Genomic DNA, 13,399 nt, shown 5'->3' with positions numbered 1-13,399 from the left:
TATGTTTTTCAGATTGTTACATACATTATATGACCTTTAAAATCCCATTTCTTTGCTATCTTCTTCTATAAAGATATTTTATTCTAGCGGTTACCCTATCTGAGATGCCATAAACAATATATCTGTGCATTCTGCAAACACTCAAATGAAGAAGTTAATGTATTTTTAAAAACATGACTCACAAGTTAAATTTAAAAGTCTTACTCCTCCTGATTGCCACATATAGGATTAAGATTAAATTAATAAATCACCCCAAATCTCATTCTACTATTACTTTTAGTATAAGGAGAAAAATCTGATATCACAAGATTAGCTTACTCTGTGACATCCACAACGTCTTGCAGTGACAGTTTCCCCTTGATTAATAATGTGGGAGTCATAACACCACTGAATAATTCACCATTCCCAGACAGATTAGCCAAAATAATTCGGATAGTCTCACGCACATAATAGGAACTGGTCATCTTCTCAAACCTGGCAGAAATAACACAGGAAAATCATTGCCCAAAGAAGAAATTTGAGTGGAAGCAGTGAAACATCCATCCTGGGTAGCTAGCAGGTAAACTACACAATTCACAAAACAGCTTAGATATGTCTTATTAATGGTGCAATTAATGGTGCAATGAAAGACTAAACGAGTTTCATCCTACACTAACAAATGAGTGTAATGGAAACAGAATTATTGGATTTACTTGCAATCCTGGAACCAACTATAGTTCTGTAATTTTAGGATCTTAGTTCCAGAGCAGGTTTCTCTAGATATGTCAAATTAGAAATCCAGAAAAAAGCAAATGGAGATACAGATAAGATGGGATAAAGCAAGGCAAATATATATATAATAATATTTTAACTTAATGGATTGGAGCACATATGGAAGTGGTTTGCCACTGATTCAAGCTCTGAGCCCCTGAATTCATGAATTACATAACAACTTTTTTTAAAAAAAAACTTTTTCTCTCTTTTTGCAATATTTTACCTGATGAAGTGTTTCTGTGTTTTGATTGATTCTAATAAAAAAATATTACCCAGACATGTTTGGTATTGCATTAAATTTATTTGTTATAAATGCAATCTGAAAGGCTTTGGGGCTTCAAGAATGGAATCTGAAGCAACAACTCTGATTTTTACTGGAATGCACAAATGACATAACCCATTGATTCACCGATTCTTCTCTCTGGCAATATAGGTTAATGCTTTATAATCATTATGTTGCCTTCAATTTCTTTACTATGACCCACCTGCGTTTTCCTTGATCCATGGATTCTTTATCTAACAACAAGTCAAACTCTGTTACTTCCTCATTCAATTCTCCACTATTCCCAAAGGACCCCCATTCTGTATTTATACACATGTGTCCCTTAATTTCCAGCAAGTTTCCTGGTATGCGGTCGGTATCTTCCATATAACAACAGTTAGTGCCACTATCTATCAGGAAAAGAAACAACAGAGCAGAAGCACAATGCAAAGGAAATAATCACAATAAAACACTAAGCACAAAAAGACTTGAAAGTTAAATGAAACTATCTACCACCTTTATAGATCTTTGAAATTGCTAAACTATTTAATTTATTGAACCCATCTTGATGACACGGAACACATTGGCTCAGTGGCTGCTGAGCTTATCGTTCAGAAAGGTTGGCAGTTTGGCAGTTCAAATCCCTAGCGCCGCGTAACCGAGTGAGCCCCCTTCTGTCAACCTAGCAGTTTGAAAGCATGTAAAAAATGCAAGTAGAAAAATAGGAACCACCTTTGGTAGAAAGGTAACAGCATTTCCTGTGCTTTTGGCATTTAATCATGCTGGCCACATAACCACAGAAACATCTTCGGCAGCACTGACTCTTCGGCTTTGAAATGGAGATGAGCATTGCCCCCTACAGTCGGGAACAACTAGTACATATGTGTGAGGGGAACCTTTATCTTTACCTTTATGATGACACTTCTTTATGCAGGTGTTCATTGTTTTGAGGGAATGCAAAACCTTTCTGGTTTTCCCCACTACCTTTATGGACATTGTCCAGTACTCAGTTAAGAAGCTTTCAGTCCGATATATATATTGAACACCAATAATAAACATATTGAGCATATATGATCCTTGTAGTTGATCAGCAACTTTATCTTGTGTCCAGCATTTGCTTACCTATCATTACTCCTATTTGACATGGCTTGACAATAGACGAACAGCTCATCAATTCTCCCACAGTATCATTCACAATAGCAAGGACCTCTATTTGGTAATTCTAGTTAAAAGTAAGAAAAAGATCAAAGTGGCTCTCTTGCTCTGTCTTTTTTTACTGCCATTGACCCAGTTACTACTCTAACCTTGCAATTCTCATTGATAGCCGTTTGGAGCAATTTAGTCACATCTCTCCCCTCCACACCTGGCCATCGGAAATCCTTTGTCCAGCTTGTCAGTTTACACTAAGGGAAAAAAACAGACAGGAAGATTTTCTTCAACATATGCAATAGCCACTATGAAATGAAGATATTACCTACCAGCACTCTTTTTCACAACAGAATATGTAGAATAGTAAACTGTAAGTCCCTCACTAATCTAGGATGATTTATTTCCTGATCTAATATAAGAATCAATGTTTTTTTTAAAGAGAAGGGGAACATCTTAAAAAGATGGAGAAATCATGTTTGGTGGGTACCACATTAATCTTATCAGAGGGTATTAATCGAGAGGAAAATAGAGAGGGTAGCAAAAGCTGGTAATGAAATATACCAGGAAAAATGGGGCCAACAAGACAAGAAATAAAGGGAGAAGCATGAGAGAGGAGGGTAGATTTAAAAATAGTCAGGAAAGAACAGTGAAACCAGTGAGACTATCATTCACAATCTCACATTCCTAACACAGAATATGGGAAGTGGACAGAGAAACCTAATACAGACAGTATGCTGCCACAGACACCAGCAAATTTCATTGAAGTGACCATAATTGAAACATAACCTGAAAAATTACAGTTTATTCAGAACAAACCCAACATGAAAAGTGAGGGATACTGTAAGTGAAACCTCAATTTTTGTTCTTATGTGAACAAAAAACAGGAAACATACAGAGCTTTCTAAACTGTGGAGAAGAAAAAGATTAAGGAAACTTTTTTTTTAAGGAAGTGGCCTATAACCAAAGACATAAGGCCAGAAATTGTAGATATTCATTTCTTTCTAAGCAGTAAAACTCAGAACTTATTTGAAGTTTGTAGAAAGTGCTCAAAACAGCAAAATATACTTAACTGTTGTATTGAGGGTGGGGGGAGCAAAAGCAAAGATGATATAGACTTGTTGCAATGATGGTGGCAAGGAAATAATGTGAAAACTTCTGTGAATATATATATATATATATATATATATATATATATATATATATATATATATATATATATATATATATATATATATATATATGTGTGTGTGTGTGTATTTTCTCAGAAAAATAACCCTAAACCCTAACTGGCCATAACTGTGCCATTAATAGGAGGAGCTGTATCATAGGACAGACAAGAGGGTTTAAAATAACCCCAGCTAATTTAAATGAACTAAAGCATCAAATTAAAATCAAGGGTATTGAAAGAACTAGTGTAGTTTATCAACTACTAGCTAACCTTTAGGAAATGGAGACATGCTAGGACAGTGTTGGCGAATCTTTATGGCACCGAGTGCCGAAATGCGTATGTGAATGTGCTGGATACCGGAAGAGCGACCGCCTGGTGCACATGCGCGCACTGGGTGGCTGCTCTTCTGGTTTCCGGTGTGTGCATGCATACCGGCCATCTGGTCTTCCAGTTTCTGGTGCACATGCACACACGAAGACCAGCTGGCTGGTGCGTATGCACGCACCGGAAACCGTAAGATGATTTTCCTGGTGCGTGCATGCGCCCAGCGGCTGCTCTTACGGCATTCCCATGCCCATGAAGATGATCTGGCTGGTGCGCCGGAACCCAAAAGAGCAACAGGTGACAGCTCACGTGCGTGGAGAGATGGCTCTGTGTGCCACTTCTAGCACGCATGCCATAGGTTCACCATCACAGTGCTAGGGTCCCCAGAATTCTGAAGGAGAGACTGTATGCTATCCCTTCTTTCTTCCTTAATAAGAACAAGGAGGATCAAAAAAAATTATAGATCGATCAGCTTGACAATTGTGCAGGATAGGATCCTGGAACAGATTATAAACAGCATGATTGTGAGCATTTACATACAATTGCAACAATTAAAAGACATCAGCTTGGGTTTGTCACACATTTTTTTTATTAATGACCTTAATAAGTGTAAAAGGTGAGGGGATGATAATCAGACTTGCAGATGATGCAAAAACTAGGATACCATTATGGGAGAGAAACAGAAAATTCAAAAAGATCTAGACGGGCTTCAACATTGGGCTGAATAAATGTTGCACTCCCTGAAATTTAACAAGGAGAAGTGTAAATCTTGCATCTAGGGAAGAAAAACACAAAATCTGCAAGCATGGGATAAGGGAGAACTAGTTTGTTAATACATGTGAAAAAGCTCCAGATGTTCTAATGGATTATAACAACATGAATCAAAAATGTAATAAAGCTACTAAAAAGGAAAATATCAATTTTTGGATGCATTAGCAGGAGCAGAGAATCCATATCACAGAAAATAATTCTCCAAACTTCATCTGCCTTTTTAGTTCCACTTGGAATATTGTTCTAGTTCTGGGCATTGAAGTCCAAATAAAATATTGATAATCCTTAGTGAATTTAGAGAAATGCTACCAAGATGGTAACAGGACTGGAAATCAAGCCCATGAGGAACAATTAGTAGTTAGTTCTAAGATGAGATGGCAAGACGAAGGGGAGATGTGATAGCAATCGTATTTAAAAGTTATACAGAGAACAGGAGCAAAAACAGTGGATTGAAATACAATGAGGTAGATTTGGATTAGATACTACAAAGAATTTCTGAGTAGTAAGAGCTATCAATAAATGCAATAGATTGCCTCATGAAGTGCTATGTTCTCTTTCATTAAAGGCCTTCATTGAAGGCTGAACAGCTATCTGTCCAAAACATCTTGGCAGGTCGTGTACTAAGGAGACAAATAGATTAAGTGGCCTCTGAGGCTCCTATCAATTCTGTTTCTAAAAAAAATATTACTCCAACTGGAATGACATTTGAATCTTATTTCAAACTTGCAATAGGTGTTCCCCAACACATTCAAGGTTAGAAAGGTAAACTTCCATGGGGAAGTTTAGTTCATAGCTCTATCCTTAAGACACCCATTTTTTTTTAATTATCTATTACCCGATGCTGCTTCCTTAGTTTGCCTCAAACTAGGCTAGCTCTGTTCCCAGTCATTTTAAGCAAGGCTTTTTTTTCATTCCAATGATTTATAGCATCTTTTAGAGCATGCAACAATTGCTATGGCGATATATCACTAATGAAGACAGGCTTTATATCGCCACAACAATGATGGGGTGATGCTATATGACACTATAAAACATTAATGTAGAAATCTCTTTACAGCTATTCCTTGCCAGGCAGTGTTGTATGGCAGCAGTTGTGGTGAAACCTTATTTCTACTTCTTTGTTCTTCCCATTCAGAAAATGGCAATCTAAGAAACATAGTTTCCACTCTTCCAGATAGTTTGCAATTGTCAACCAATTATTCACCTGGTTCAGTGTAGTATGATCACAAGAGAAGGGGAAGCAGAAACCCAGTGGGAAATATTTCTTGTTTAAGTTAAGTCCACCCAAAAATGTGTTCAGGCATTGAGCCATGAATTCAAAAACCTGAAAGAACAAGGAGAACATTGTTAGTAGTCAGACTATGCCCCCATCCACCAAAATGGTACAATTCAGAATTTAAAGTCAAAACAAAATTTCCAGACCTGGAATCAGATGAGTTTAAAAAAATCTTTCAATCATCCTCAATTTATTAATTCATCATCTGTGTATCACTCAAATTATACATGTCTCCTTACTCTTTTATTCTCACAACAATTTTACAAAGTAGGCAATTAGTCTAAACATAGGGATAAAGATATAGGGACTAAGTCTCTCTATGAGCTTCATGATTGAATGGGCATTTGAACCTATCTCCCTATTGAAATTTTATCACTACAATACCCTTACCTTTGCTCAGGTCTCTGGTTCAAATTTCTCTGAAAAAGCCAAGCATAAAACAAAACATATTGGAAAAAGGAGGGAACATATGGAGGGAAAGCCACTAAGAGGACAAAAAAACATTCAGGAAATATTATTATTTTATTAAATTTTGATTATCTCTGGGAATAGGAGGATTATATATTTATAGTACATTAAAAATTACAGTCAAAATGTGCTCATGTGAAAAAGACATTTTTCAAGTGGCTAAAGATTTCATAGGACACAGATTATCCCCAAAATAAAAGGTACAGCCGCTTTCCATATGCAGGGGCTGTGCTGACAAAAATTAGTGTTTTTTCCTTAGGTTCCAACAGGTTCTTGCAGTATTTTTTTCAACTGAACCAAATAACATCAGCTACTGCATCAGTAGAAACGGGGTAGCATATTTTGTAGCATGTCCTCTTGCACTGTGGGAAGAGATGGATCATATTTGTAGGAATTCCCACTATTCATCTTCAATTACTCTGAGTTCCCTTCTCCTTCCTAAAATCAAAGTATTCCAAGAGGAGTACTGTATAGCAGAAATTCCAAGATAGCAAAGAAGAGCAGAATGAAAGTAGCTAAAGTAGCTAAGAAAAATGGGGAAAAGTGAAAAAAAGTTAGAAAATCAATAAATTAACTTTTAATTAGGGTACACGAGAGGGAAAAAAATGAAGACTGCAGAATAGCAATGAGATCACAATAACAGGTAATTATGGATTAAATGACCTGAAATAGAATGTATAGATTAGACAAGATGACAAATTCAGACGCATAGAACCATACCTGCGGTCCATTACCACTCAAGATCTTCTCAGGAAATGAAAACTGCCTTTTTTTCACCACCATTGGTTCATCAACATTATCCGTCAGTTGTAACAGCAAGACTTTCACCTGATTAAAAGTCAACTCTAGTGCCAGAAAATCCCCTCTTTCTGAAAAAGACATGTAAGCATCCAGTTTAGTTATCAAGACTGTGTTTCAGTCCTCCTACAGTTGCCATACAACAGCTTTCAATTTCCAGATGAAAGATGATGTTTCTTAGTGTTTTATTTGTTTATTTATTTACAAATCAATGCACAATTTTAAGCCCAAAGAGCAAGCAATGATAGATTGTTTCCCACTGGGAAAAGAAACATTACTCATTGTCCAGAATGTGTATCACAAATGACTACCTATTAAAGAGGCTCATCACCATTTTTCAACATTTGCCACAAAATTAGAATAGCACTAGTGAAGACTCACATGCCTGTTCCATTAATTTATCACATAAAAACATAATAAAGTTGGATATAGTTAAGAGGAAGCACAGAATCAGGAATCCTTTGCAACTACCACATTTTATTAAAACATATAAACTTTCATGAACTGCACTTTGGCTCATGAAAGCTTATACTCTTTAATACAGAGTGTATGTCAAAAACATGTTACCACATTTTTAGTTTTTTGTTTGCCATCATAGACTTACATGCATTTTCTCCTGCAATGAAGGTACAGATTTATTATACTCAATGTTTTACCTTCTATGATGGTTAAAAATAATTTGTTTTGAAACAAATTATGCTGCCTCGATCTCTGCTAATGTAGAGGCATAAACCAGCACTGCATACACATACACACTAACATGTTAGATTATGTTGCTAGATGCAATTGAAGCATATGGAGCATCTAATAGTGGATCTACATAGACATTATATCTTAAAAGTATACTGGCAGCCTCATTCTAGTATGTCTGATGCTAGCTCCACCTTAAAACTTTCCCCATATTATTTAAGGATAGTTTTTTTCAACTTTCAATGTGCTGTCAGGTAGAATGTGGTGCAAAGTTGTGTGTAATACACATTTTTCTTGTCAAATGTTAACAAAAATGGATGATGGTTATAGAAAAAAAGGGAAAGTCAAACCTGAAAGTTTCCTGCAAAAAATGTGAATGTAAAGAGAGTAAACTAAAACAATGTTTTCTGATAATACCTACTTCTAAGATTGATTAGAAAGAGGGCAACTTGTGAAAAGAACGGGAGACAAGGGTATCCTAAAATTTGCTTTCCACAAAGATCTGGAGGAAAGGTAAGGTTTTATTTTCTCTTCTTTCTAAAAAAAATTACGACAAATACGGAAGCAAAGAAACAATTATTCAAATCTGTGCATGTTCAGCAGATAGAAGATTGGTTATCACATGCTTCCTGAAAAGCAAAGAGAGGTGGCAGAAGAGGGAGAGAAAAGAAGGGAAGATAAAGATAATTATAGGCTGCGGGAAAACTGGTGTGAGGATGCAATATGCAAATTTGAGGCCAATCATCTCTTTTTGCTCACTTTCTGACAACTATGGGATTCTAAATGCCACAAACTTCTGTAGGGATATGGGAGCTATTTGAATGCTCTGCCCCAGACACCTGATAGGTCCAGCTTGTTTCTTTATAGCAACTAGGGACTTTCCCAGTAGCCTAGAATGTGGTTATATTGGCAGTCTAGTTGATCTTTAGATTATGGAGATGACAAAAACTCTCTATAAGATGTCTTCTTTCCAAGTGATTTCTTCCTATATACTAGTCCTGATGAGCCCTTTAATTTTTAGAAGTACTCCAAAACAAAGCATAAGAAGAGATACTTAGAGCATCACTAATCAGCAAATCTGATTGAACACAAATGAAAACTCAGATCTGGGCCTATGCTGTAGTGGGGAAGTCAGCAAAACAGAACTATTTCTCTGTCCTTATTCAACAACCTCTACCCCCCCCCTCCACACCCACAGGGATCCAGCAACTCTTTTATGGTAACCTATATAGCCTTTTGGGGAAGAATGATTTGGAAGAACCATCCATGGACCACTGAGTTACTAACAAATCAGTTTGCCTTCTTTCAATCAGAATGGTACACAGAATATGAATAGATGTCAATGGTTATGTCTAGAAGTGTTACCTAGAAACAATCTGACCTGTAGATCTTAAGGTAATCCAGAGTCCTCTAGGGGGTTCTTGAATCCTGTCCAACCTGACTTGGTTGTGCCTCCAGCGAGAGGATTAAAACTTGGTCTGAACAGTTGTGAATGCCTTGTGGGAGGATGAAACATCAGTGTCCCTGAAGAGGGCATTGGGTAACCTATTCTAAGAGGCTAATCTGAACCAAGCTATGTTAGACAACTATTGTTCAGTCTTAATCAGCCCTTTTATGGAAGGTACGGAGAAAGTGATAATTGTAAGAAGAGGGAATGGCCTTGAGGGACAGAAAGAAGAATCACTACACCAATAAAACAGTCAAATAAGAGTCCTGATTCCTGCCCAGGAATATAACATGAATAACAGTTTCAGACAAGCCCCACCCACCCCCCCGATTCTCATGAAGATAAGTGAGAGAAGCACGTTCAGACGTACAGGATTCTGTTACTATAGCTTTGCAGTAAAATTGGACCGACCTACACGATATTGGAAGCATAAACTAATCTATTCAGAAGGACTAACGTTTGCAAGTCTCCTACTTTCTAGAGAGGCAGAAGATCTCACTTTGGCTGCTGGAGATAGGATATACTATCCTGCTATCTGCCAAACAACTCGTTGTAGTTTTGCTGCAAAACTAGCAGCAAATGAATTTACAAATAAACAATTTACAAAATACCATGATGCAGCTAAGTCAACAGTTGGGACAGAATTTGCCTCAATCCGCAGCAGTACAGCAACCTGTAGCACAACCAATGGGGCTTGTTAGGAAATTTGGGACATCAAGACCAATTCCTGACATTTACACTGCAATGTGAACTGTTTATGGAGGGCAGACCAAGGGAGTTTCTCACAGATCATACCAGAGTGAATTTTGTACTAAGTTGACTAAAACAAGGCATGGCTAAATGACCATATCTGCCATTGACAGCAACAGTTACCAGATTACCAATACATTTATTTTATTTTATTATTTTATTAATACTTGACCACATTTGATACAAGGCATGACAAGTTTGAATATACAGGGACGTTGTTCGGCTTGATTAATTGTAGAACTGTCTTCTCTGGCTTCAGGAATGAAATATTGTTGGACACTTTAGATAAGTACAGAGTGCTGCATTTAGATGACATGTTGGTTACTCTGAGAATGCTTAATTGCATGAGATGCATTTCAGAAATGTCCTTAAAAACCTCAGTGGAAATAAGTGCTTTGCCAATTTGGAGTGGAGTCCCTTTGACCTTCCTTAGACGATTTGGGGTACAGGACCTTTATTGAAGGCATACAAATGGATCCTGCAAATATACAATCTTTTTTTAATCATTGGCACACTTGCACACCTTGCTCCACTAAAGTGAAAGATGTGAAACATTTTCTGAGCTTTTCTATTTTATACTGGAAGTTTATACCCAATTTTGCTGGCCATATAAAACCACTGTCTCAGCCAAAAAAAGTTAATTGATTTTTATGGTCTACTCCAGAATAAAAGCACTTCGAAAGTTAAAAGAACTCTTTGATTCTCAGCCACTACTCAAACAACCAAACTCCACCCATTTTAATATAGACCAAAGCTTCAATTTTGCCAGTAAGAACAATTTTTCTCCAGACAGGGAAAGAAGAAAAAGACAGATCTACTGCCAGATGCCTTTCATTCAAGGTTGCTTTTCCCAGTAGAAAGCAGCTACGACATTTCCATTTGGAATTATTTGTAATGAAAATTGCTTTCCAATAATAGAGGCATTTCCTGGAAGAGGCTGTCAATACCATTGTACAAGCCATAAGAATATAGGTGTGTAGGAGGTACAATTCTTCACTATTCAACAAATCAGGTGGGGACACTTTATCTTCTGTTCTAATTTTTGTATTTCCAACATTCCAAGCTCACAAACAAGTTCCAGATCCCATCTCATGTAAGCCTGAGTACAATCTATGCTATATACCCAACTCCAAATAACTTACTGCAACCAAGCAATTTGGAGTCCCATCCACAGTCAGATCCTATGAAAGACTGGGGAGCCAAGAGACAGGGTGATTATTTCAGAACAGATTAGAGAATGGCAACAGCATGAAGTTTATATCAGGGTTCCGATGGATTATCTCCAGGGACCCCAACATGGCAATTGTTCACCTTTCATAATAGAGGAGAGGGTAGCTGTTGTACAATAGTTGTTTATACATTCCCCTTGTTTAAGAAAAGAACTCAACTCTGCTGTGGCAATAGAATGGCAGGGCACTGGGGGGAGGGCAATGGGGGGAGGTTAGGGTCTCCTGATGGTCAAGGTTAAGGAATTTAAGGAATTGCATTTCATCTTGTCATGTCTATTATAAAACATCTGTTACTGGAAAGCCACTTGGCTTGTTATAACCTCTAGAGACGCCTTCATGGCCCTAGAACTCATATTAGTAGATTTTATTATGATCTACCCCCAATACATGGATACCAGCAGCTGTTAGTTGTGGATTTATTCACAAAACTGGACCGCTTAATCTCTTGCAAGAGTCTCCTACCAGCTTAGGAAACAACACAGCTCTTGTTTTTGGATCTAAAATGTTTTTAGATGCAGAGTATTAGCCAATCATGACATTTTGGACCATGGCAAACATCTACATCCATATTTTGGAAGACGTTTTCCCACTTTTAAAATATTAAAATTAATTTGTCATTCTCATGTCCTCCAGATTCTAATGGTGACTTTGAAACTCAATTATTGTGGCAATATTTTAAAAGCAACATTTCTTAACAATAAGACAATTGGCCTGAAATGATACCTCCTGCAAAATTTGCCAACAGCATTCCAATATATCCCTCCATCAGGATGTTCCTTTTTCAGACAACTTTCAGCTACCACATTCATATGTTTTCCTCCATACCTATGTATCATTAGTTCCCTGTGCTTAGATTTCTTACAAAAGAGGCAAGTGGCCCAGTGGTTTTAAAGGGGCAGCTAGAGCTAGTAAAGACAGCATACAAATAGGCTGTACACAAGCAGGAGTGGGGTCAAAACTGCTGAAGAGGATTTGGTGTGGTTTTCTACAAAATGTTTGCCATCTGCCTGATCTTCAAAGATACTTGACTCAAAGTTCATTAGTCCCTTCCCAGTGATTAAACAAATAAACCCAGCTTTCCATTTGCAATTGTAACATCAATGAAGGTTCATCCTCCTCCCTACACACAAGGACAAATCCACCTTTCCTCATGCCGGTAGATGGAGGAGAAGAATATGAACTGGACAATATACTGGACTCTAGACATAAAGGAAAATGTTTAGAATGCCTGATTCAGTGGAAAAGCTATCAAAATTCAGAGAGATTATGAAAGGCAGCCTCAGATGTTCATGCTCCACAATTGGTGCACCATTCATTCATTGATTGACAGCAAAAAAAACTTCATCCACAAGTACTACAACTGTTGTAAGAGACTGGGGCAACCCAAAATGATCATGCCACGCCACATTGAGGCAGTAATTGCTGCAAAAGGGGCCCAAACCAAGTATTGAGTACTTATGCATGCTTATACTTTTCAGAGATCCGATATTGTTCTATGTACAATCCTTGTTTTATTGATTGCATGTAATATTCTAATTTTCTGAGATTGTGGATTTGGGGTTTTCATGAGCTGTAAGCCATAATCATAATCATCACAATTATGACAAATCACGGCTTGAACTATCTTGCTTTGCATGTAATGAGTCTATCTCATATATTAGTTTCACCTTTTAAGTTGCATTATTGAAATAAATGAACTTTTGCACGATATTCTAGTTTTTGAGTTTCACCTGTACATCAGGGTTGTAGGACTGAGCAGAAGGCAGAAGCAGCTTCTTCCAGAATTGGAATATAAAGAGTAGGCAACCCAGCAGAAAGAAACTCTCAAGAGTACAAATGAATTATAAGATTTGTTGAGGCATCTTGAGAAGTGCTAGCAGAGGAGCACATCTGCATTTTGTACTCATAGCCGAATTTCTCTAAGAACAAGATGGGGGAATGGGTCAATGGGAGAGGTGATATAAAGAATATAGGGCATGGTATTGAGGGATAGGAGGAAAAGCCACTACCAAGACAACAGTTAGATAAAAGAAGCCTGAGCTCTGGGCAGGAATGTAAACTGAATAAATTGTTTGAGGCAGTCCCCTTTCTAATTCTCATAAAGATAAAGGGAGGCAGGCTCAAAGCACATTGAGACTTGCAAGATTGTGTTACTATAGCTTTGCATGACCTACATAATATAGGATTCCTAAACTGATCTACCTTGAAGGGCTGACAACAACTGACTGCAAAAAAGACTGGAAGATACAGATTATCTGGAACATTTTCAATTCAGGCCAAGGCATAAGATAAAAACTGCACTGCTTGTTCTCCA

At 37.4% G+C, this 13,399-nt stretch overlaps 1 protein-coding gene across 1 annotated transcript in view; it reads right to left on the bottom strand.

Annotated features, from left to right (window-relative positions):
• The window catches only part of HK3 (hexokinase 3), a 30,777-nt gene that overhangs the window by 14,493 nt on the left and 2,885 nt on the right, over positions 1–13,399 (bottom strand). The window contains exons 2-7 of the mRNA XM_087709345.1: positions 6,892–7,040; positions 5,632–5,751; positions 2,320–2,418; positions 2,138–2,237; positions 1,239–1,425; positions 319–474 (exon numbers count right to left, since the gene is read on the bottom strand). Of these exons, the coding sequence (XP_087565471.1) occupies positions 319–474; positions 1,239–1,425; positions 2,138–2,237; positions 2,320–2,418; positions 5,632–5,751; positions 6,892–7,040 (811 nt within the window). The remainder of the gene's footprint in view (positions 1–318; positions 475–1,238; positions 1,426–2,137; positions 2,238–2,319; positions 2,419–5,631; positions 5,752–6,891; positions 7,041–13,399) is intronic.

The sequence above is a fragment of the Thamnophis sirtalis genome, unplaced genomic scaffold (assembly GCF_051295495.1).
Source record: "Thamnophis sirtalis isolate CommonGarterSnake01/CBP01778 unplaced genomic scaffold, rThaSir2_p1.2 scaffold_3, whole genome shotgun sequence".
Taxonomy (NCBI): domain Eukaryota; kingdom Metazoa; phylum Chordata; class Lepidosauria; order Squamata; family Natricidae; genus Thamnophis; species Thamnophis sirtalis.
Note: the sequence above shows the minus strand (reverse complement) of the source record. Positions and strands in the feature narration are given on the sequence as shown.